General features: G+C 46.1%; 2 protein-coding genes across 7 annotated transcripts in view; one reads left to right on the forward strand and one right to left on the reverse strand.

Moving 5' to 3' along the window:
* Positions 1–12,793: 12,793 nt before the first annotated feature.
* On the reverse strand, positions 12,794–15,674 carry ADM (adrenomedullin). Of its 2 annotated transcripts, XM_022555676.3 has the most exons (5): positions 15,369–15,674; positions 14,924–15,008; positions 14,369–14,487; positions 14,067–14,216; positions 12,794–13,860 (listed from the first exon to the last, which is right to left on the reverse strand). In XM_022555676.3, exons 3-5 carry the CDS (start codon positions 14,464–14,466, stop codon positions 13,542–13,544), a joined length of 567 nt encoding a protein of 188 aa, XP_022411384.2. In that variant the 5' UTR covers positions 14,467–14,487; positions 14,924–15,008; positions 15,369–15,674; the 3' UTR covers positions 12,794–13,541. The 2 variants fall into 2 exon arrangements, with proteins under 2 accessions (XP_022411384.2, XP_089771300.1); XM_089915174.1 differs by lacking the exon at positions 15,369–15,674 and having other exon boundaries at positions 14,924–15,085.
* An 8,661-nt stretch (positions 15,675–24,335) lies between these two features.
* Positions 24,336–24,918, forward strand: part of SBF2 (SET binding factor 2) — a 454,162-nt gene continuing 453,579 nt past the window's right edge. For all 5 annotated transcript variants that reach the window (XM_089915171.1, XM_022555691.3, XM_089915172.1 and 2 more), the window contains exon 1: positions 24,336–24,562. In XM_089915171.1, coding sequence (XP_089771297.1) covers positions 24,508–24,562 — 55 coding nt within the window. In that variant the 5' untranslated portion in view covers positions 24,336–24,507. The remainder of the gene's footprint in view (positions 24,563–24,918) is intronic.

The raw sequence follows: 24,918 nt of genomic DNA on the forward strand, positions 1-24,918 counted from the left end.
TACTCCGAAAGCTTTTGAAAGACTTCCCAGCTTTTCATAAAAGTTGGCTGATTCGATGTTGACAATTTGTCTTTCATTTAATAGAAAATTGGTGAGGGAAATTTGGGAGGGATGCTTATTTTGGGAAAAAATAATTTGGATTTTTTTTTTAATGCTCAGGGTCAAGAAGGGCTAGGAGAGCAGATGTGGTATAAATTAGGGAAGTTTATCTGATGGTTGTCCACAGTGGCACAGATGATGGAGTTACTGCCTGGAAATGCTTGCATTTTCCATTGAAACATAGTTTGGGAAAGAAACTTTGACGTTTTAGAAAAACTAATAAAGTTAAGATAGAATTGGAATGTTATATGTTAAAAACCATGAGATGGAGACATTCAGGGGAAACATCCAAGTTTGTTAACTGAGGTGCCAGTAAAAACTCTTTGTAAGCTGAAACTTTACTGTCTCCCAAAGAGAAAAACCATATACCTGGATAAGTTGTAAATAACCTGCCTGGTCCTTGCTCCTTCTCTCTGAAGAGGAGGTAACTCAAACCCCGCTGTAGGTAGGTAGGTAGGTATGTGCCTGGTCAGGGAGATTTAAGGAGCATCACTTCCATGTTGGGCTATTTCAGTGTCAAATCACCTGATCCACTGCTACCCTGCTAATCCAAGCCAACATCGCCTCTCATCCGGACCAGTGCAGTCACTGTGTATCCAGTGCCTGGGACAGGGACCAGCATAGAGTTAGGAGCTTAATAAAATATTGTTGATTGATTGAATGAATGAGTTCCTGCTTGCCCTGAATTAGTGTCCCAGTCCTGGTTCCCTGACCCTTGATGTGTGCCTGGTACTGAGACCCAGCCATGATACCCTACCTCTAGGATTACATCCCTGCCCTGTTCTCTCCAGTCCCTTTGACAGCAGTGTGTTAGTTTACTCAGGCTGCCATAACGAAATGCCATATATTGAGTGGCTTAAACAACAGAATTTTTTTTCTACAGTTCTGGAAGCTAGAAGTCCAAGATCAAAGTGCCACAGGTTTGGTTTCTTCTGAGGCCTTTTTCTTGCCTTGGAGATGGCCACTTTCTCTTTCTGTCCCCACACGGTCATCCCTCAGTCCCCGTGTTATCTCTGTCCTAATCTCCTCTTCTTATGAGGACACAAGTCAGATTGGATTAGAATCCACACATAAGACCTCAGTTTACCTTAATAAGTCCTCTTTAAAGGACTTATCTCCAAACACAGCCACATTCTGAGGTTCTGAGGGTTAGGACACCAACTATGAATTTGGAGAGGAGAGACACTATCCAGCCTATAACAAGCTGTCACAAGCAGAGTCCTCTCTCCGCCTCCTACAGCTGGACTTCCCTGGGGCCTGCCTGTAGTTTGCTCCTAGGACGCCCATTGCTGTGCCCTCTGACTTTTTTTTTTTTTTAATTTATTATTTTTTTGGCTGCATTTGGTCTTAGTTGTGGCATGTGGGCTCTCTAGTTGTGGCATGTGGGCTCAGTAGTTGTGGCACGGGCTTAGTTGCCTCACAGCACGTGGGATCTTAGTTCCCCAACTAAGGGTCCAACCTGCGTCCCCTGCATTGGAAGGCAGATTCGTTACCACTGGACCACCAGGAAAGTCTCCTCTCTGCCATTCTTGATGCCCTGGTGCTTCCTGCTGTTCCTCTTTGCTGCCAACGCCTTACAGCACAACCACCTGTTGTCTGTTACGGCACCCTGGGCTGGCCTTCCTCCCATCACCTGCAGCTGGTCTTCTCTCCAAATGCCTGCCCCTCCTGGCTGCAATTAACCCTTCTATTTCTGGCTGTGTTAATGGGTACAACCCTAAATCTAAAACTACTGTTAGAGGGGTGGGATAGGGAGGGTGGGAGGGAGACACAAGAGGGAGAGGATATGGGGATATATGTATACGTATAGCTGATTCACTTTGTTATACAGCAGAAACTAGCACCATTGTAAAGTAATTATACTCCAATAAGGATGTTAATTAATAAATAAATAAAAGTACTGTTAAAAAAACAAAATTCAACTGAGTAAATTTGAAGAACTAATTGGTTCTATTCATCGATTCACAAACGGGGCAGCATCCCACCTAGCAACTAGAAGGGTGCTCCGAGGGGTTGTATAAAATGGAAGGTTTCTATAGGAAGAAGAATAGGGTGAGGGAACTATTAGCAAAAGAAAAGAAAGGATTACTTTTAGGCCAGGACATCTTTTGGGGTCGGGGGAGGGAATGGCAAGGGTTTTATCACACACATCCCCTCTGGGGGATGGAGAGGGCCTAGTGACAGATTACCTCATAGGTGCTGACCCAAAAATTCCAGCCTGGTTGATTAAGATTACATTTCTGGGGAACGTCGAAACTGCAATTAGGTCAGGTAATAAGTCTAGGTTTGCTATCATGGGCTTTAGCACAGGTGACGCCATTTGGGGCCTGTAGCTTTTTCTTTAGCACTACATACAAACATAAACTAACTCTTGGTCTCAGTCTGTTATGATCACTGGGGTGCATTTTTGAAATAGCTGAAGAGTGATAACGTCTGGGCTGAACAAAGTTAAGTGGCCTCACAAAGATAAAATTTTACTCACAAACACACAATGACATTATGGCCCACCCACAAGAGAATCTAGTTCAATTGGTTTGGGATGTGGCCCGGTGTCAGTACTTTTTTAAAAACTCCCCCACGTGGTTTTAACAGACGGAAAAGGTTAAGGATGACTGCTCTAACTAGCAGAACAAACCCATCAAATTGAGACCAAAAACTAGCTAGAACACAAGAGTACAACTAGGCTGGGAAATCCTGACCCATTTGTGACTTGTGGATGTCCTGCAGGGTCCAGTCCCGCGCAAATACAGAGGTGGGTGGCCCTCCCTCCAGCTCACCACTCCTTTGGTGTAAAGTGCCCTGCCCTTTGATCTAAGAAGTTGGAGGTGGCTTATTAGTGTCCTCTGCCACTCAGAGCAATCTGGATGGGGCTCAAAAATTACTCTGGACACAGACAAGTGTCACTTCTGCTTGGCCCTCTGGCTGTTGGTGATGAAAGACCCTTGGCAGTGGTGAGAAGAACAACTAACATGGCCCTTTGACTCAGCAACGGTGGGACTCACTCAAATGGCAGATGGGCTCCAGGCATGGATCAGCCTCCAAAGGCTTCCTGAGGCTAATCTGCAGTCTCTCCATGATGCTGTCCTCCTCTTGGTGGGACTCTTCCCCCAGCCCTCCCTCCAACCTCCTAAGTCCTTGCTTTCCCCCAGCCCAGAAAATGCTGGGGTGAAGGGGCTTAGTCAGGTTCTCCCTCTAGACTCTTTCCAATATGTTTAGGGCAAAGTCAATCCCTCATGCTTCCGGGCCTTCCCTTTTGATTCTCAAGGGCCTTTTCTTCTCTCTGCAAAACCTGGCACTCTGCAAATAGAAGGCTTTGGCTTTCAAAACCATTGTCTTTGACGTGGGCTTCAAGAGGCTGTTTTAAAAGTCAGAAAACTGAACATTGACTGCCTTATTCTGACTCTTTCTCTTCACATTCCGGTTTTACCAATCCTAATTCTCCTTGAGCAATGCCTCTGATTTACTAGGGGAAAGGTCAAGTGGAAAAAGTGTAGCAAAGAAAAGCACAAAGATTAACCTTTCAAGATACTCTCTCTGTGTAAGAAATACTGCGACATTGGCCACTCCAGTCCCCCACCCTGACCCCACCCTGACAAGTTAGCAGGTCAGGATGTTCTGGCTGAGTCTACACAGGGAGAGTGAAGTGGGGAATCAAGATTTATCTTGATAATAAAAGTTCTAAGTGACAATTATTAAAACCTTGTTTTCTTCAACAAGTCAATGGCATGAAAATAAAAGGGGGGGCGGATTGCTCTAAATTAAAAGAAAACTTAGATATACAACAATCTTGTTTGGAGTCTGTTTTGAACTAACCACTGTTGAAAGACATTTCCAAGACAATAAGGCAAATTTGATTATGGACTGGGTATGAGAGGACACCACAAAATTATTGTTAACGTTAAGTGTAACAATAGCATTTGGTTATGTAAGAAAACATTCTTTTTTCATTCCTTTTTTCTTAACAGATGCATACTGAATTGTGTGTGAGTGAAATGATATGATGTCTGGGGAAAAGAGAAGAGAAAAAGGAAGGAAGGAAGGAAGGAGGAAGGAAGGGAGGGAGGGAGGGAGGGAGGGAAGGAGGGAGAGGAATAAAGGGCAGGGAAAACCAAACACTCTGGAAAGAAACAAAGCAAACAGAAAAGAAAAAGGGATAGATGAATTAAGTGTGAGAAAACCTTGATAATTGTTGATTTTAACAATAGGTATATGGGAGTTCATTATGTTATTATCTCTAATTTTTGTGTAAATTTGAAAAGTTTTATATTAATTTGTAGAATTGTTAACCTGGTACAGGAAAAGACAGACTGAGAATGGAAAAAGGGCCAGAAACAAATTCAAATATTTAGTGTTTAAGATTTATTGCAGGGGGGGAGGGATAAACTGGGAGATTGGAATTGACATATACACACTACTATATATAAAATAGATAACTAATAAGAACCTACTGTACAGCACAGGGAACTCTACTCAATACTCTGTAATGACCTCTATGGGAATAGAATCTAAAAAAGAGTGGATATATGTATATGTATAATTGATTCACTTTTCTGTACAGCAGAAACTAACACAACATTGTAAATCCACTATGTTCCAATAAAAATTAATTTAAAAAATAAAAAAATTAAAGAAATTTTTAAAAAGATTTATTGTATTACTGATTTGCAGGCAGATGAATTCTTTTTTTTTTCTAAAGTTTTTATTGTTGTTGTTTTGTTTTGTTTTGTTTATTTGGCTGCACCAGGTCTTAGTTGCAACACACGGGATCTTAAGTTGTGGCATGCAGGATCTAGTTCCCTGACCAGGGATGGAACCCGGGTCCCCTGCATTGGGAGCACGGAGTCTTAACCACTGGACCACCAGGGAATGAATTCTTTCTTCAAATAAACTCTGACATGGGACCTCAACATATAAAACAAAAAAGAGTAGAACTGCTCCACTTGAGGCTAGAGAGTCTACTTTTGCTTCCTCCTTGTCTCCCCAGGAACCTGCAGAAGTAACTCAGGGAAACCCTGTGGCTCTATAGGACACAGTTTGAAAACCTCTGTAGTATATGATGAAGGAAACCTCCCAAGTACTGCAGAAAATGTGTGTTACTTAGTATATGTGTTAGACAACTGCTAACTATTTGGGAGAAAAAAATAAAGTTAAATCTCTACTTCACATCATATACCAAAATAAATTCCAGTTGCATTAAAATGTTTAAAGTACAAAATGAAATCAGAAGAGTAATAGAAAAATTGATGAATATTCTAAAATATTAAGACAGAGAAGGACTTCCTAAGCAAGCCAACAAAGCCAGAAAAATTAGAATCTTTGATTATATAAATATCTAAAGTTTTATAGGGCAAAAAATAAATCACACTTCACAAAAAGGAAAAAAAGGAATGTGTGTATGTGACAAAACTTTAATATTCTTAATCATTAAGTAGAATTTCAAATCAATAAAAAAAGACAAACACTCCAATAGAATAAAAGGATCAACAACAATAAAACAATATATATGAGGACATATAAATTATCATAAAGATATGAGAAATATTTCATCTACTATTGATCAAAGAAATATTGTAAGTTGAAGTAATAATGAGAATAGTTGATACTGACTCCTATTTCTGGTGATAATGGTAGAATAGATAAGCTGAAAATCAGCTACTATAAAACATCTAGAATGCTAAGCAAAGTATACTTAACATCCTTTTAAATGGATAACTGAACCCCCATGAAAATACAGAAAATCCACAGGAGACCAAACCAAAGTAACTAAAAACCAGAATGGAGAGCTTTAACTGAAAAGTAGTTGCCTGGACTTTAGGGAGGGCTTTCCTCTCCCTGGTAATAAAGAGACTTGCTTAGGGACAGAAGAAAAGGAATTGAGACACTCAGGTAAATCCAGGATCCTCCAAAGGCTACACCCCACTTCTCTAGCACAAACGCACACGTGCATGGTTTAGAAACACTGAATCAAGAAATTAGTATTAAAAATGGTCCCAGGTTGGTAATAACTCTGGGGCAATAAGAAAAAGCAAACACAAACCTCTCTGGAGCAATTCACCTCAACCCAGAATCACCATAGATTAAGCTTTAATAAGATGAGCTCAGAACCCAAAATTACAGAAATAGGAGGAAACAAATCATGATGACTAAGAGTCAGCTGATAAAGATTACAGAGTTATTAGAATGAAACTATAAACTAAATATATTTAGAATTATTAATATATAAAATGCAGTCTAGAAACATAGGAAAAGAACAAAACTGTCTAATAAGAAATATCATTAAAAAAAAGAAATATCATTTTTACCTATCAGATGACACAGTATTAAAAAAGAAGTATAATGCTCAGTGTTTCTAAGAATATAGGAAATTGACATTTATAGACTGTTAGTAGAAGTAAAAACAGATCATTCCAGAGGTCAATTTGGCAATATGTATCAAATATTTAACAAAAAAGTACATACTTATTGGCTCAATAAATTTACTTGTTTTTTTTAATTGAAATATAGTTGACTTACAATACTATATTAGCTTCAGGTGTACAAAGAGTGATTTTTATAGATCATGCATCATGCAAAGTTATCACAATATTATTGACTATATTGCCTGTGTTGTGCATTATATCTCTGTGGTTTATTTTATAACTGGTAGTTTGTACCTCTTAATCCCCTTCACCTATTTTACCCATCTCCCCATCTCCCTCCCCTCTAGCAACCACTAGTTTGTTCTCTGTATCTGTCTGTTTCGGTTTTGTTATATTTATTTGTTTATTTTGTTTTTTAGATTCTACCTGTAAGTAAAAACATACAGTATTTGTCTTTCTCTGTCTGATTTATTTTACTTAGCATAATACCCTCTAGGTCCATCCATGTTGTTGCAAAAGGCAAGATTTCATTCTTATTTACGGCTGAATAATATTCCATTGTATATATATTCCATTGTATATACAATGGAATATTGTGGTGGGGTATGTATATATATATATATATATATATATATATATATATGTATATATAAAATCTCACATCTTCCTTACCCATTCAACTGTATGGATACTTAGGTTTCTTCCATATCTTGGCTATTGTAAATAATGCTGCAATGAACATAGGGGTGCATATGTCTTTTCAAATTAGTGCTTTTGTTTTCTTCAAATAAATACCCAGGAGTGAAATTGTTGAATTGTCTGGTAGCTCCATTTTAATGTTTTTGAGGAACCTCCATACTGTTTTCCATAGTGGCTGTACCAATTTACATTCCCACCAACAGTGAAAAGGATTCCCTTTTCTCTACATCCTCTCCAACACTTATTTCTTGTCTTTTTGATGATGGCCATTCTGACCTATGTGAGGCGATATCTCATTGTGGTTTTGATTTTCATTTCCCTGATGATGAGTGCTGTTGGGTATCTTTTCAATGTGCTTAGTGGCCATCTTTGGAAATGATATCTTCTTTGGAAAAATACCTGTTCAGGTCCTCTGCTATTTTTTTAATTAGACTGTTTTTTTGATATTGAGTTGTATGAGTTCTTCATATATTTTGGATATTAACCCTTTATCAGATGTATAATTTGCAAATATCTTCTCCCATTCAGTAGGCTGCCTTTTTGTTATGTTGATAGTTTCCTTTGCTGTCCAAAAGCTTTTTAGTTTGATGTGGTCCCATTTGTTTATTTTTGCTTTTGCTGCCCTTGCCTGAGGAGACAGATCCAAAAAAATTTTTGCTAAGACCAACATCAAAGAACACCCTGCCTATGTTTTCTTCTAGAGGTTTTATGGTTTCAGAGCCTACATGTAAATCTTTAATACATTTTGAGTTTATTTTTGCATGTGGAGTGAGAAAATGGTCTCAATAATTTTACTTCTAAGAATTTATCTTTAAAACAATTCATAAAATTACCCTAAGATGAATACACAAGGATGTTTATTCAGGAAGTTTTCATGGCAAAAATGTAGGGGGTGGGGAGAAGTTTAATGTCCAATAACAGAGGAATGGTTAAACAAATTAGGATAATTTCATATGATGAAATATCATGCAGGTAATAAAAATGATATTGTACAGATTTATTTACTGACATGGAAAGATGCCACGAATATACTGATGAGTAAAAAAAAAAAAAAAAAAAAAAAAAAATCAGGTTACAGACCAACCTGATCCCACTTTTTAAAATTTGTGTGGCCCATTAGGGAAAGTCCAAATGACCAGTAAATAAATAAAATTCAGTAGTAATCAGTAATGGAAGTTAAAACAATAGTGCCATATTAGTTTATACCCTTTAGGATGGCAAACATGAATCCATACAGAGGTCGGCAAGGACACAGGGAGGTGGGGAACTCTCATGCATTGCTGGTGGGAATACACACTGGTACAGGCATTCTGGAGACTAATCTCACAGAACTTAGCATTGTCTGTAGAAGCTTTTGGATGCCATTTCTGGATATATAACCTCAAGAAATTCTCATTCAGATCCACAAGAGAACATGAAACAGGATGTTCATATATACATTATTCGTGGCAAACAGGTGCTGGAGGCAAACCAAGAGTCCCTCATTAAGAGACAAGAGAAGTTAAATGTGGTAGATGCATTATTACTCCATAATGTGCAGCTATGAGAAGAAACAATCTACTTGGATAATTATTTTTTTAAGTGTTCAGTGAGAAAAGTAGGAAATTTTTTAACACAATATATTTGTCTGTTAAAAACACATAGTCACAAAACAACAAAACAGATTTTACAGGATTATATACATATAATAAGTACAGATATCAAACAGGTTAAAGACAGTTCCTATGGAGGAGATGGGAAGGGGAATGGGAATTAAAGGAGAAAAAATAAAGTAATTAAAACAAGAGAGAAGGCTTGCACAGACCAATAATAACAACTTAAACTGAGAAGTATGCTTAATTCAGCTCTCTGTAGTTGAGTTCAATTTTTTAAAGTGCGTATGTATAATATGTAAAAATGTCTAAAAAGGTAAACTCTAAAATAATGGGAGTTATCTCTCTGGGAGTAGTATAAAAGGAAAATCTTTTCTTTTTTTCTACACTGGATAAATATTGTATAATAAGTAAAATGCATTTCTTAAGTCTCAAAAGCTCATCTTAACACTCAGAACTACCTTCCTGCTTTTGGATAAAGTACAATAACCTACTAAATTCAGCTGCCTGTGTGGTCACAGTCATTTTATTATTTTAACAGAATTCAGAATGACTCTGGAACAAGACCAGTGGGACCACCAGATAGCTATCTAGCCTCACCCTTCTTCCCATGCCAATGAAGACCAAGCCTCCAATCCGGCTTTGGCAGAAACCTCTGTGGAACCCAGGATAACAAGGCCCTCGGCGTCCCCACTGGGGAAAGGAGGGGCAGCGCTCATAACTCTGTCAGCTCACTCAGCCTCCGAAAAGAGGGCTTGGGCAGCAGTTGCCAAAGACAAAGGTTCCACCTAAGGGTGGAAACTCTATTTGCAGCTTTGTAGACACAGGTGTCCTTCCAGGCGACTCAAGACCTGCAGTGTGGGACTGGGTTTGGCCAGGAATAGCTCAGAAGGCCTTCCCCTCAGAAGCCAGCTTTTGAGGCCTTCAGGTGTATGTTCTAACTGTATTTGGCAACAAAACCCAAAGAGGTCAGCGGCTTAGCTCAGGGCGAAAAAACGACTATTTCTGATTATAATCCCCACTTCAAACCAGGTCAAAGAATTAAAAAACTCACTTCATTTATTTATTTTGCACTCACTAAGCATACTGCTGAAGCAGTTCTGGTTTCCAGTCTTACCAGTCTCATGTAAATCCTTCAGAACCACAGGTGTAAATCACCTACCCAAGCCATCCTCATAGTAGAGGACATCTGGCTTGAGAATCCAAATGTTAAAATTATTCCACCTTACTCTCTGTCTTCAGAGCATCAAAATAGCCTGTGGCACTTGAGTGCAAATCCAGACTCCAGCCCTGATTACTCACTGTGTGACCTTGGCTAAGTTACTTTATGTCTCTGAGGTTCAATTTCTTTATCCACAGATAGAACAGAGATAATAACACCTACTCCACAAGGCTGCTGTAAGAATTAAATGAGCTAAGGTATATAAAGTGGCTAGGAGAATGTCTAATACAAAGAAGGTGCTAAAAAAAAAGAAGCCGTTTCCATTCCTCGCCATCACTCCCTTCCACCCTTAGCTGTTCAGCTAAGGTGTGGGCATTTCAAGAAATTGCTTGGTACATTGTGTTTGATTACAAATGGATGGTACCATTCCCACAGCCAGCAACAGTAGCTAAAGATAAAAGCTGCGACTACTCCTCAGCCGTCGACAGGTCGGATCAGCCACAAATGACTCACCACTGCTGATAAATGATGTGTTCTTGGCATCAAGAGACCTTATCCTGACAGGCTTTGACACCTTATGAAAAAGAAACCAGAAGGAAGGTTGAATGGCTCACAGAGAAGGTCCTCAGGGTTTGATGGTGACCTTCAGTCAATCCTGAACTTGTACCAGACTGGTGTTAGGAGGGTCTCCTGTGTCTTCAGACATGTCTCCAAATCACAGATTTTTTAGTTGGGAAGGACTCCAGCTGAGCAGCTGCCTCTTCATCTCAGAGCTGAACCATCTCCTTCACTTGCCTTAGATTCCCTGAAGGGAGTCATAAGACTCCCTGGGCAGAAGGCAAATGCCTGTTCCCTGCTCGGAATAGCCCTAAGCTAGTGCCCAACCTGCCTTTGGCAGCTTTGTCTGCTGGTTGAAACTCTGCCAGGGTGAGGTTTGGCTGAAGGGCTCTGTGGCTATTGGACAAACCTTGGCTCAAGGAAAAGGGTGAGTATTTAATCCCAAGCCACTGTCTGCAAGGATGAAGTGTTTGCAGCTCTCCGGTTTTTGTAGCCCCTTCAGACCTCCCAGAACCACTCACGGGCATGGGAATTCCAAAACTGGATTTTTTAGTCACTCTTTCATTCTTACATCCCCTGTACCTTGTGCAGTGCCTGTGGCACAGAGCTCCCGCTAAGTGAATATTTACTAGAAGGACCTTAAGAAAAGCACGGTCTTTTGTTACTTTTGTAACCCCTTGAATTCTGATGAACCTCACTAAATTGTTAAGATCAAATAGGACAATGAACTGTATGAAGATTGACACTGTCAATAGCCAGGTGCTCAAAACTGAGGCCTCAGATGGTCTTAAGGAAATTCCATGTACTAGGATCTACTTTCTTTGAAACTGAAACTGCTTCAGGAGAGGTTGTCTCTGGACTCCAGACCTATGACCCCTTTCAGTGTCATGGAGGCTTTTTCTGGAAGGAACTATTCTAGGCCCTCAGAAGGGACCTTGTGGAATGCAATTGATCCAAAAGTCCCAGGAGAAGGTAGGCTGCCCTGGAAACATTTCCATTATTCAAACTCACCCTCAGATTTTCTTCACCAAGAAGGTTTCTAAGATCACCTAGAAGCACCAACGTTTCAGTCATGCTTTGAAGTGTAAAGGCCAGGGAGTCTTTCTGGAAAGGACAAGCAGTAGAACTCCATCCTGGGTCTTCAGGATATTGGTTGAGAAAAATAGGGTAGAGACATCAATAGCAGGGTGCCTTCCCTTATCCTCTTCTTATGTCCTAACTGTTTCCACGTCCCCTGCCCTTCTAGTCACTCACTGGGGCTTAGTGTCTGGCTTCTATCACCAGAACTGGGGGGTCAACGGTCTAAGATGATAAGGTATAAATTTAAGCAAAGGGGAGAAAGGAAGAAAGAAAGGAGAGAAAGGAAGACTGGAGAGAAGTGGAGAAAAAAATGAAAACGTCTTGGGAAGGAGGAAGGAAGAGGAGAGCGGCAAGGGGAGGCGGAACAATGAAGGTCTCAGGCCGTCGCAGGCGCACGGTTCTGGCGGCACGTCCGTCCAGCCCGCCTCCCGTCAGCAGCTGCACGCTGCGCCCCGTGTGGGCGCTGAGTCACGGTCCCAGAACAGGGAGCCGCCGTGCAGCTCTAGGGGGGGCCGGCCCTGGTTGGCATCTGCAAACTGTTTTTTTCTTTCCTCTTTCATTAAGGCTGTGTGCTGACTCCCACGTAGGAGGACTTATTAAACCGCACGTACTGCCTGAAGGCTCTCTGGCGCGTCGGAGGCGGCCGGCTGGGGGCGCCGCAGTATCGCTTATGAGCCAGCACACTCTCTGGGGCACTGGGGCGGGAGAGGACTGGGGTCACTGGCCCGGCTGCGGATTTCCCGGAGGAGCTCGCACTTTTTGCTGGAGTCGCTTCTAACTTTAGCCCCGCTGCAGCAGGGGGACACTCCTCAGCTGGAAGACCTCGGAGACCACCCCAACTCTCCGAGGTGCGCTTATTGCGCAGGGTTCCGTGAGCAACTACATAAAATCTGGGACTCTGTTGCGTAATCGGGAGAGTCCAGGCTCGCCTCCCCACTAAGGGTTCACCGGACCCCAACCGGCCGGGCCGCCACACGAGGCTGTGACCTGGAGCATCTCCTCGAAGCCCGGACCCGCACGCAAGACACGCTCTCCGCACGTCCCACCAGAGAGCGTTACTCCGACAGCTCAGCCAGCGCGGAGAGCAGCCAGCACGCGCCAGCGCAGCCGTCCTACCTTCCCACGCCAGGCGGTTGGACCCCAAGGCTCCCGGACCCCAGGGCTCCCGAGCGGACCAAGACTGGGGACACCCTCCCTCCCAAGACTCGTGACCCGAGAATGAATCAGCGTTGAGACAGTTTATTGGTTTGCTACTTCGCATATCACCCATTTTATGTAAATAGATTATACAGACATGGTGTTTTCTTCTTCCACAAGAGGCAACCAGTCTCTCTTTCACGCACACACGCTCACATTCCACGCAGCACACAACGTTACACCTCTCTGAGACATTCACGTATTAAAATAGAGGGGAGGGGAACAATATAATTGCTTTAAAATGCCCTTAATACAATATATAACGTACAAAAATATCTCTATATTTGAAGTTACAAAAAAAATCTTGACACAACAAACTTAAATATTGATAATTACCTCTGTATATACAACACACATTGCACTTTTCCTCTCTAGGTTTTGGAAAGTTCAAGTAATAGTGAGGCTTGCGCCCCGGTGGGGTGACACCCCGTCAGAAATCAGTTTGTGGGCGGGCACGGCAGTGGCTCAGACCCTTGCCCCTGGGGGTCTCAGCATTTATTTCGCAGTTTCTCCTCTCCGTGAGCCAGGCAGAGGACACTCCCTTGGATTCCTCTGCACCCCCCTCCCCACCCGGGGCACCCGGGCCGAATTAGGGTGAAGAGAACACTGCCTCCGAGGTGGACGGGGTCCTGCAAAGCCAGGGCTCGCCGCCGGACGGTACTTCCCGGACTCTCGGTCTCTCAGGGCTGTCTCAGCCCGGGTCCCATAGGCTGAGAGGCTCGGCTAGGGGAAGTCCTCCGTCCCGGGAGGCGCCGGCGGGATGCATGTGCGACTGTTCGCTGCTGCCACAGGCGCCTAAATTCTAAGGAGGGTGGCGAACACTTGATGAGCCCGGGAGGCCGGGGCCCCGCGCGCCTGTGGCTCCTGGGAAGACAGAGTCCGTCCCAGGCCGGCCTCGGGGAGGGAGCGTCGGCGCCGGCGGCCGTAGCCCTGGGGGCTGATCTTGCTTCTGGGGGCGACGCCGTCCTTGTCCTTGTCCGTGAACTGGTAGATCTGGTGCGCCAGTTTCTGCACCGTGCACGTCCCGAAGCGACAGCCAAAGCTCCGCAGGCTCTGGAAGTTGTTCATACTCTGGCGGTAGCGCTTGACTCGGATGCGGGCGGCTTCCGGACTGCTGGAGAAGGGAAGGAAGGCCACATGAGACCCCCATCAAGCAGGTCTTTGGCCCCAGCCAGCGGGAACGGAGCCATTCTAAGACCAGAGGGAGCTGCTAACTGCTACCTCCATCTGAACTGCCATACAGCCCCGATGATCCCCAGGGCCAGGGCAACGGAGGAGAGCTCCCCTTGCCCACCCCGCGACGGCGCCCCGCATAGTTACCTTGCCTGGGGGCTGCGAGAGGCGCCCTTCACATCCTGCGGCCGAACGAGAGTCTGGGCAGGCCCTGCCTTCACATCGGCGAGCCCGGTGGGGTAGCTGCTGGACTCGCGAAGTTCTCTTTTTCCACGACTTAGAGCCCACTTATTCCATCTAAACAACACAAATAGACTCGATTCGCAATCGTCCAGGCGAGGTCTTGGCCCATCCCTGCTCCTGTTCACTTCTAACCCCTCGGGGACCAATGGTTAGTTTCCCTTGTCTTGCAGGTACCAGAACTGGGGCAGGCGCTGCCTGCGACTCACTTCTTTCGGAACTCTGCCGCCACGTCGAGCCGTGCGGTGTCCGCGCCTAGGAAGGCGAGCGAGCCCAGATACATGAGGGCGACGGGAACCAGCTTCATCCCAGCGTCGATGCGTAGACCCTGGGGAAGGAGAAAGAGGAGCCGAGCGTGAGCACCCGGGTCTGCCGCACCGCCGGGCGGGGCACGGAGGGGGGCGGGGGGCCCCGGAGTGGGCAAGCTCAACCCGCGCTCTGCCGGACTCAGACGCTTATCTCCCCGGGGCGCAGAGAGGCGCCAGCGGCATTTGCACCCGCTAGGGGGGTGACAGGCCCCGCAGGGGAGGCCACTGACCCGCGCCAGGCTCCCAGAGGTTCCCCGCTCCATTTCTCGGATTGGCTGACGGAGCAGAGGGGACTGGGTCTCTAGAGTTCCAGCTGTGTCCACGAGCTGGGCCCGGGATGTGGGACGCACCCGGCAGAGGACCCTCCAAAGTGGATTGTACCCCTCACCCAGCGCTCCTAGTTTCCGGCCTGGGCAAGCCTCCCCACCTTTAACCCGCCCGGCCCGCGGTGCTTACCTGCTTGAGGGGGTTATCTGCCGAGATCTTTGGAGGATTAAGTCTGAGACGTCGCTCTGGCAGTGGCAAAACCCAGACGTCCAAGCTGCGGTGAGAAACCAGAGATGGCAAGGTTCGACCCGTTCCGCCTAATGTCACCAAGAAACCACTGAGTGGCCGGCTCTCGTTCCTCCGCTTTATAAGAGCGCAGGGGGCGGGGCCTAGGCTGCCCTCGCGCCCTCCCTTTCCTCCCTTGGGCGCGCGCTCTGCAATCGGGAGCGCGCATTGCTTGCCTGCGGGTATGGGGTTTGGAGGTGAGGTGGGGGGTCCCTCATGCCTAGAGGGCTCAGAGATGAGCTCCAGGAGATTGGTGCAGGAACTGCCTCAGCCCTGACTCACTGGGCACAGAGTTCAGACCTTAAGCCGGGACGAAGCAGAGCCGGTACAACCTCTTGGGGGTCCTTACCTAGGACTTACGCAGCCCAGAGTGTAACGTCTTCTGGCACACAACTGCAAGAGCCAGCGCGGGGTATCACGCGGATGACCCGAACTCCAGACCTCTGGAGCTGTGGCCTCGAGTGGACCGCGCCCCGTGCCGGCTCGGCGCCTGACCTGGCCGCGACCCCAGACTTCAGCGGAGCCTCAGGGTCAGAGCACAGAGCACAGCGGAGAGAAGGGGGGCTAGCCGAGACTCCGGGGTTCTGAGGATGGGCAAGTAAGATTTCGCAATAGGGGCAAGGCTCGGAAAGGCTGATGTGAGAATTGGGATTTAGAAGGGGGGACTTACCTGAAGTTTCAGAATTTGCATGCCTATTTGGAAATAAAGGAATAACCAAAATTAGGACGAAGAATACAGTTTCATTTTTTCCCCTTTTAATCCAATTATGCCTTATAAGGTTACAACCTGAGAGTTTGCCTGGCTGCCCTCGGAGCCTTCATTCACCCCTTGTAAACGTGAGGATACTGCCAGGGAGCACACTAATGCTTCACGTATGTTAATCCCTTTACAAAGCATGGCCACATCCTGATCTCCTTTGATCTTCACACCTACCCTTGAGTTAGACAAGGAAGGTAACATCAACTTTCTACCTGGTGAAATGAGAAAACTAAAGTTCAGAGGGGTAAGCATTTGCCCAAAGTCACACCAAAGGTGGTAAACAGTAGTGTCCTAGCTCGGCCCCGCAAGCATGCACGGCCGACTGGACTGGGGCGCCGCGTGGATTTTTCTAGGCTAGTACCATCATCTTGTCAAGGGAGAGAGGAGAGTCCTAGCCCCCGCCCAAGGATTTATGCCTTTTCATGATGAATCACCCCCAAGCACGTTTGTCACCGTTTATGCTCTTCCATCACTGCTTCTTGACTTCACTTTCTTACTTAACTTCGGGAGGCCAAACTAGGGAGGGAACTTAGCCCCGCAGGGCTCCCTACTTCTTGCAGGAGGGCCTCTGGTATCCTATCACCCACTTCCCTGGATGCAGGTCCTGAAGCCGAGGGCCTAGACTGAGAGGTGGAAGGCGCACGGGACCACTGGAACTCTGTGGTGCAGCTTCTACTCTCACCCTACGGCAATTCTCTTTGTGAACCTGGGCAGGTTACACACCCCACCCTCTGGTTTCCCCATTTATAACTTGCCCCCAGCGGATCTCTAAGCTTCCTACCTGCTCTGCCACACTGGTTCTGAGACCCAGTGCACAGGACCTTGCCTGCCCTGGGCCGCGCACTGCTGGCTCAGCCGCCTTTTCACTCCCAGGACTGACCGGTGGACATTGCACCTGGGAAGGAATGGCCGCGCCGAAGTTATTTATTCTGAGGACTCTTCTCCGAGGGAGTCACCTGAGCGGACCTGAGTTCCAGCTGAGGGTGGGGGACAGATTCCTGGCTCGGGCTCGGGGTTGGGCTGGGAACGCCGAGGGTCGGAGGAGTGCAGCGCAGCGCACTGGCTGAGTTCGGGCCGCCTGTCTGGCTTCAGGGCAGTTGCCGCAGTAGACCGGATCTGGCGGCTAGTCTGCCCGCACCGCAGACAGCAGGTATTACTGAGTGCCTGCTCTGTTTCCAGGAGCCTCCCCAGCCTAACTATTCTGTTTTGCTCGCTCGTCTCCCATTTCTCAATTCTTCCTTTCAGTTCGTCCCCTACGAGTCACGCTCTTCGCAGCGACCCTGTCCAGGACCGGCTGTCTGTCAGTCTTGTCTAAGGATGCGACCTACTCGTCGCCAGCTTCCAGCTGGGTCCGCGCCAAGACAGGTTTTTACTTTCATTTCCCCGGCTCGCGCCTCTGGCTGCCGGGGAGGTCAAGGACAGCTGGGCGCCGGCCCACAGCCAGGGAAGGTCCCGTGGTCTGGACTCGTTCCTTCCAGTTCCCACCAGCCCTGGGGGGTTTGGTCCGCAGAGGACTCTTCAGCTGTACCTCGTGGCCTCCCGGCTGTGGCCTTTAGGAGAGCCCTGGTTCCAGGAGAAAGGGAGGGTGGAGGGGATGGGGGAAGGGACCGGGGACGGAGCTCTTGGTGCAGACTTCGCTTTGAGCTGCTGGAGGCTTCCAAAAGCAAACCCAACCCAGAAGTGGAGACTCCGCCGGGCTCCAGTGCCTACGCCAGCAGCATAGCAGCGGTGCCGGGAATTCCCACCTGAGATCCTTGGCACACTGATATCAGCCCAGGTGTGCCTTATAGCTCTGGCACGTAGAGGTCTGACGCTTGAAAACTCCGTCAATTCTTTAAGCCCTGTGTCGGCAGCTCAGGGTTTTGCTAGAGCACCCGTACCTTCGAAAGCGTGTGTGTGTGTGTGTGTGTGTGTGTGTGTGTTTGCTTGGGTCGGCGACAAGGGCCGGAAGGTTCCCCAAAGTGTCGTGGAGTATAAGTCGAAAAAAAGATATAAAGTTTTCCAAATGTTGGCATCTATTTTTTCCCTTGGAACCTGGGGTTCGTTTACTTTAACAAAGGGGGAAAAATCACTAGAATGCATTCACGGTTAAACGTCGGACATAGAAGGAAACAACTTAAGGACTTCTGCTTCTGGCGATTTGTAAACGTGGAGTTTCATCCATTCAAGTTGCAGCGATTGTAGATTCACACAGAGTACAAGGAAGGAAGGAAGGAAGTGAAGGAAGAAACATCTTTAAAATCTCACTGGCAAGACAAGTGAAAGAAGCAGAAGAAAAGAAATTTTGGTTGATGAAGATCCACTTCTTTTGTGCCCAAGAATTTTCAAAAAATAACCCCCCAAAGCACTGTAATAATTGTGCATATTCTGACATCATATATACAGACATACAAATATACTGAAGCCTTGTTGTATAATGGTGTCTCAACTTCTTCACATTCCAACTGAATTATTTTTAGGCCCTAAATCCAAGCCTTATTCTTAGTAATGTAAGGAGTTTTGAAAAAATTTTGGTGGTGGTTTCTCAGTTAACACTGTGGACACAATCCCTAAAGCCAGTGTGACCACACTCAGGTCATGAAGAAAAGAAATGAGAAACAATAAATAATATTAAAAAGAATAACTAAACTTGAATAGCTAAGTGCATTGCATAATTATCTCTGATGCCTCTTTTTTCAAACAGGAAATTTTACAATGCATTTATTGTTCATATAGTTCAAAATGCCTCGGCTAAGCTGAGGGCTTGTTTACCAAGTCCATTTGAAAACAAGTTTCAAGAAGCATCCGGGAGTCATAACACCAAGTGGTTTAGAGAAAGGAGCCAATCAGCTACTCAGATTTAGTCACAGGAAAAAGTAAAGCAGGATACAAAGCTCAGGGCACTTTTTTTTTTTTTTTCTGGAATCTCTGACTTCTCTAAACTAATAAGATATAGATCCTTTCCAGAAAAATGCACATGTACATAAACCAATTTAAGTATAAAATAAGCATACGATTTCAGGAGATTGACCAAGTAAAGAATGCTGGCACAGAGTAAAAATCACTGTTTCTATAGCATTAATTTCTGTCTTGGAGTGGTAGAGGCAGGGAGGGCAGTTAACCTTTTTCCTTCTAGGGCATAAATTTTCCAGAGCATCAGCACAAAGAAAAGTCAAGCTTTTGCTGCCTCATTTCTGTGCTCTTGCACAAAACATATGGACAGAAATAATCAATCCTTGGATGTGATAAAGAAGACAAACATCCCTGAAGCTTAGGGAATATAAGTTGCTATAGGACAGATGAAAGAGAACACAGAGAAGATGGTTAACATATAGAAGCTTCTTATACTAACAGCTATAACAGAATGAGGTGAAATGACTTCAAGAGAAATTTACTACTGATGGCACAATGAATGGCATTAATAAATGGAATATAAAAGAGATGATTCGGGGCTTCCCTGGTGGCGCAGTGGTTGAGTCTGCCTGCGGATGCAGGGGACACGGGTTCATGCCCTGGGCTGGGAGGATCTCACATGCCGCGGAGCGGGCGGGCCCGTGAGCCATGGCCACTGAGCCTGCGCGTCTGGAGCCTGTGCTCCGCAACGGGAGAGCCCGCAACAGTGAGAGGCCCGCGTACCGGAAAAAAAAAAAAGAGATAATTCGATCATTTAGGGTTATCCCTAGCCAATGAGAATGGTGTTAACGAGAGCAACCATCATGCTACCTGCCTCCAGGTGGGGATACTGTATTATCAGATTAGAACTGTAGGAATGAGGCAGTTCTAATGTATGGGCCTACATGAGTTGAATGTTCATTCATTCCTTCAACAAACATTTACCAAGCATGTATTATATGCCTAATTCTGTGTTAAATGCTGGGCATACAATAATCAACAATGTAAGCATCATTCTTGCCCTCAATGAGCTTACAGCATGGTAGGGTAGCCAAATATAAACAAATCTTCATAGGAATAAATACATGATTACAAACTGTGGTAAGTGTCCTGAAGGAAAAGCAAGATTAGGGGGACCTAATGTTCCAAATATAAGGAAGAGCATAGACAAATGCTTAGAGATGAGAAAGAGCTTGGAACACTAGGGAAGAAAAAAGGAGGCCAGTGTGGTTGAAATGTATTGAGTGAGGGAGAAGAGAAGCATGAAATGAGATTAAGGAGGTCATCAAGGTTAGAGTAAATAGGACCCTTTGAGATATGATGAAGATTTTGCACTTTATTCATAGCGATTTGGGAAGCTTGACAGGTTTGAAGACTGGAGAGACATGATCTGATACACATTTATTTAAAAGATCATTGTGGCCATTGAATGTGATGACTGGATTAGGGAGGAGCAAGAAGGGGAGCAGTGCAGTGGTGGTGCCCTGGAGCAGCGGTCTCCAACCCCCGGGCCACGGACCAGTACCTGTCCGTGGCCTGTTAGGAACCGGGCCACACAGCAGGAGGTGAGCAGCACGCAAGCGACAGAACCTTCATCTGTATTTACAGCCACTCCCCATCTCTTGCTTTACTGCCTGAGCTCCACCTCCTGTCAGCATTATCTTGAGTTGTATAATTATTTCATTATATATTACAGTATAATAATAATACTAGAAATAAAGTGCACAATAAATATAATGCGCTTGACTCATCCCAAAACCATCCCCCCACCCTTGTCCGTGGAAAAATTCTCTTCCACAAAGCCGGTCCCTGGTGCCAAAAGGGTTGGGGACCGCTGCCCTGGAGAGATTGGAGAGGGCCTAGTCCCACCATAATCTCAATTAATCCACCACACACACACACACACACACACACACTCCACTCTAAACTTCACCAACAGGACTGGCTTCATGGACGTGCGCCCTGTTTGGTCACACAGGACCCAACCTTTGTTTAATGCTCTGCTTGTTGCTGTTTTGAAATTCTTAATAATTTTTGAACAGAGAGGATCCTTTATTTTCATTTCGCTTTGGCCTCTGCACATAACATAGCCAGTCCCACTCACCAGATAGACATGCAATCTAAGTAAAAACAGTCTGCAACCTCTCACAGCACCTATCTATACTGCTAATGTCAGGGATAGTTTACGTGAGTGTCAGAATTCAATTATTCATATAATCACACATGTGAAAGCATCTGTAGGACAATTTCTATTAGCCATCTCTGAAGCCTCCTTCCCGCACCCTAAACAGACACCCAAGGTAGAAACAGTGTGTTTCCTATACAGATTTACTTTGAAGACGGGGTTCATAATCCACTTACTGTCCTGAAGTTTTACCTACAGGGAAAGTCTGGGATCACCATTGAAGCAGGGAAACCAGTTAGGAAGCTCTTGCAATAGTCAAGGTGGAAGGTGATAGTGGCTCAGACTAGTGGGGTGGCAGTGAGGGGGGGAGAGAAGCTTACATATTTGGGAAGTAGGATCAATAGGACTGAGTGAGGAATGTGGGGCTGAGAGAGAGGCAGGTGTCAAGGGTAGCAATCATTCAGTTTTTTACTTGGGCAACCGAGTGGATGGAGATGTGCCAATGGATCAGGGAATTTTCTACCACAGCTGCTTAGTCTCCTTTGTTACTTGTTGGTAGAGATCGTCTGAAGAGGCCCCAGCCCTGCCTGCAGATGTTTGGTCAAGTCGAACTCTCATATTCCCTCTTTGAACTGTAGTGGCTAACCACAGGAAGCACTTGAAATGACTGTACAGATCAACCACTTACTCCACGACAGCCAAATGTAGGAGCAGCAGGTTGATAATTCTTGCTGACTAATAATCAGCTCCTTTTTGACTTCTAAAGCATAAAGGAAAGGCATCTGCTATGTACACACCATCATTGTGTTGCATAGTCTTCCTCCCTCCCTGCCACCCTTCAGTAAAACAAATCTGAGTCTGCTTTACCCCTCACTCTTTGGTGAGAGGTGATGGTGGTTATCTCAGGGGATGGTCTGGCCTTCAGCCAACCTCAGTAATCAGGCTGCCTTGTCAGGGCTTATCAGTTTCAGCAGACTGGCAGCTGTTGGCTGAGAAGCAAAGCACAGTTCCAGTGTGTGCTAAATATGTTCACATGTGTATTCAAATACATGATGCCTTTATATACATATACCTGGGGTATGTCAAAATCCCTATGCTACAAAACACCCATTTGCAAATGGTCTGGCAGCCTACCTATGGCCTAACAGGTGAAACATGTCTAAACGCAAACAGCACTTGATTCGAGGCTTGAAAACAGCTAATCTTTGATTTAAAAAAAAAAAAAATTAAACCAACACTTGTGAATGAAATAAAAGCACATTTTAAAAGTAAAATGTGACATCCTACGTCATGTCATATATAAAAATCAACTCAAAATGGGTCAATGGCCTAAAACAAGAGTAAACTATGAAACTCTTAGAGGAAAACATAGGAGTAAATCTTCCCTTCCAAGAAGTGATCTTGGATTTGGCAATGGATTGCAATGGAAGCCAGGCAATATGACACCAAAGCACAGGAAACAAAAGAAAAAATAGATAAATTTGACTTCATATGGTATAATACATACAATGGAATATTATTCAGCGATGAAAAAGAATGAAGTACTGATACATGCTACAACATGGATGAACCTCGAAAACATTATACTAAATGAAAGAACCCAGACACAAAAGGTCACATATTGTATGATTGTGTTTATATCAAATATCCATACTAGGTAAATCCATAGAGACAGAAAGCAAATTTGTAGTTGTCAGAGGCTGGGGGAGGGGAAAATGGGAGTGACTGCTTTACGGGTGTGGGCTTTTCTTTTGGGTGATGAAAATATTTCGGAACAAGATAGACGGGGTAGTTGCACAACATTGTGAATGTACTAAATACCACTGAATTGTACACTTTAAAATGGTTCATTTTATGATGTGTACATTTCACCTTAAAAAAAAGTGAAATGGGGAAGGAACATGATAGCTGCCTTAAAAATCAGAAAGGCTATCATACAAAGATAGATTTTATTTTTTCTGGGTATTTCCATGGAGCAAAACTGGGGGAAGTTACAGGAAAACCCTGACATAACAAGGAAGAACTTTCTAACAATAGGGTTGTTAAACAGTGGAATGGGCTAGCTCCCAAGGAAGTTAAATTAGGCTTTTACTAAAAGTGATCAAGTTGGATGGTGAGCTTTCAGGGAATTTATAGAGAGGATTCTTACTTGAGGTGTGACTGAAGCATTTTAGGTTTAATTGTTTTCAAGATCAATCTGTTATCTTCCCTCCACCTCTGCAACTAGGCTGATTCAGTTTGACCATGTGCAATTTGCAAATGAACTCCTTGAGTTACAGTATTCCTTCCTGGGAGTTTCAGTTCTAGAGCAGCCCAACCCTCTCAATCTCTGGGGGAAAAAAGCACCACACAGAAAGAGGAAATGATCAATGAGAGTAAACTTCCAGTAGCTGAGACACCAAATCTCTGAACTCACAGTTCAGAGTCCGAGCAGCTTCCTGCTGGTAGTTGGGGGAAATTGTATGCATTCACTCATTAAACATACTTGTTAAGCACTTAAGACACTTTGCTAAGAGCTCTTATATGTAAATGAAGGGTTAAATCATCAATTAATAATGAGTAGTGACAAGCAACCAGGAAGATAATCATATTTGCAAATCATGGAGATTCCCACAACTTCAGTCTCCCACTTGTAACATATCCTGCTACTGAAACTTCAGGAGATACTAACAGAGGACAAAGCAAGCTCATCTGGATGGATGCCTCACTTGCCAAATTCGGAACGATCAATAAGAGCTGCAGTAAAAAGAAAGCGATCTAGATAATTCCTAGATTGGATGATGAAATCCACTAATTCATTTTAATTGCATTGTTTGAACAGGGAAGTTGGAAGTTCCTGCTCCTGCTGCAAGAACCCTGGGACCGCTGCAAGGGGCGAAACCCTAGGCGAGAAGGGCTCCCTTGGGAGAGACAAGCCTCCTCCCTCGGATTCTGTTGTTCCGGGCAGTTCAGGAGGATCCCGGGGATGCCGCGTTCTTCGGAGGAATCCAGCCTCCCCAGGCGCTCTGGGGGAAGCCCAGGCCAACCGCCCCCAGCCCACCCAGCACTAAAGCACGAGGCGCCTCTGAGGATTGAGCAAAACCCTCTTCCTCCTCCGCCTACTCGGTGGCATGTTCCTAAAATTCCCATCTGCACAACATAAACAGGAAACGTGCAGCAAAAGCCCTGGCGGTGCAAATTCCATGCTTCCAGTCGAGGGCGGGAGAATCTCGTCTTGGGAGGGGGAGGGGGAAGGGGGAGGGGAAGCAGCAAACTTTCCAGGGGACCCCTCAGCCATCCCTGTCTCTTCTTCCCAGACCCAGAAAGAAAGAGTGGAGAAGGCGGAAGGAAAGACACCCTGCTTTAGGAAAAATAGGGGAGTGGGAGGTGGGCCGCGGAGGGGCAGCCAGGCCTCAAAGTGAACCACCCCAAGCAGCTGCGGTGGCGGCGTGTGGTGGCAATACGCCCGGCAGCCCACTCCCCAAACCAGCTGTCCTAGCGGCGCCAAGACGGTGGGGGTGGGCTCTCCGCCGGGGGGTCAGGTCAACCAGCCAGCGCGGGTGGGGGCGGGGGAGGAGCGGACGCTAAGCGCGGCGCAGGCGCAGAGCGCGCCTCGGTTGTCAAACATGGCTGAAGTGCCGCCGCTGCCGCTACTGCTGCTGCAGGGAAAATGCTGAGCCCTCCCGGAGCGGGTGGGCGGCGGCGGCGAAGGCGGCAAAGGGCACCCGCTTCCCCGGCGCGGCGGCGGCGGCCATGGCCCGGCTGGCCGACTACTTCATCGTAGTAGGCTACGACCACGAGAAGCCAGGTAAGGGTGTGGGACGGGCGCCGCCCCCGGGCCTCCCCGCCCCCGCCCCCCGGCTGCCGTCCAGTGGGCTCCTCGGGGCCGGGCGTCGCGGCCTGGAGGCGGGGAGGGCCGGGCTGGGCCCCGGCTGAGCGGCGCTCGGCGTCCGGCCTTCTTGGCCCCGCTGAGCCTCGCGGTGGGCGTGAGGGGCCGGCACGAGGCGAGGGGGAGGAGGAGATCGCGTCCTCCGGGCCCGGGGCGGCGCAGCTGGGGCGAGTCTGGGTGCCGCGACCCTCGCTCTGGAGGGGGCTGGGTACCAGGGGCAGCGCCCCGGTGCCGGCGGGATTGGGCCAGGACCGCAGGGCTGGTAGGGCGGGAGC

This window comes from Delphinapterus leucas, chromosome 7 (assembly GCF_059928025.1).
Source record: "Delphinapterus leucas isolate spDelLeu-1000000601 "Yukka" chromosome 7, BTC_Dleu_Yukka2, whole genome shotgun sequence".
Lineage (NCBI taxonomy): Eukaryota > Metazoa > Chordata > Mammalia > Artiodactyla > Monodontidae > Delphinapterus > Delphinapterus leucas.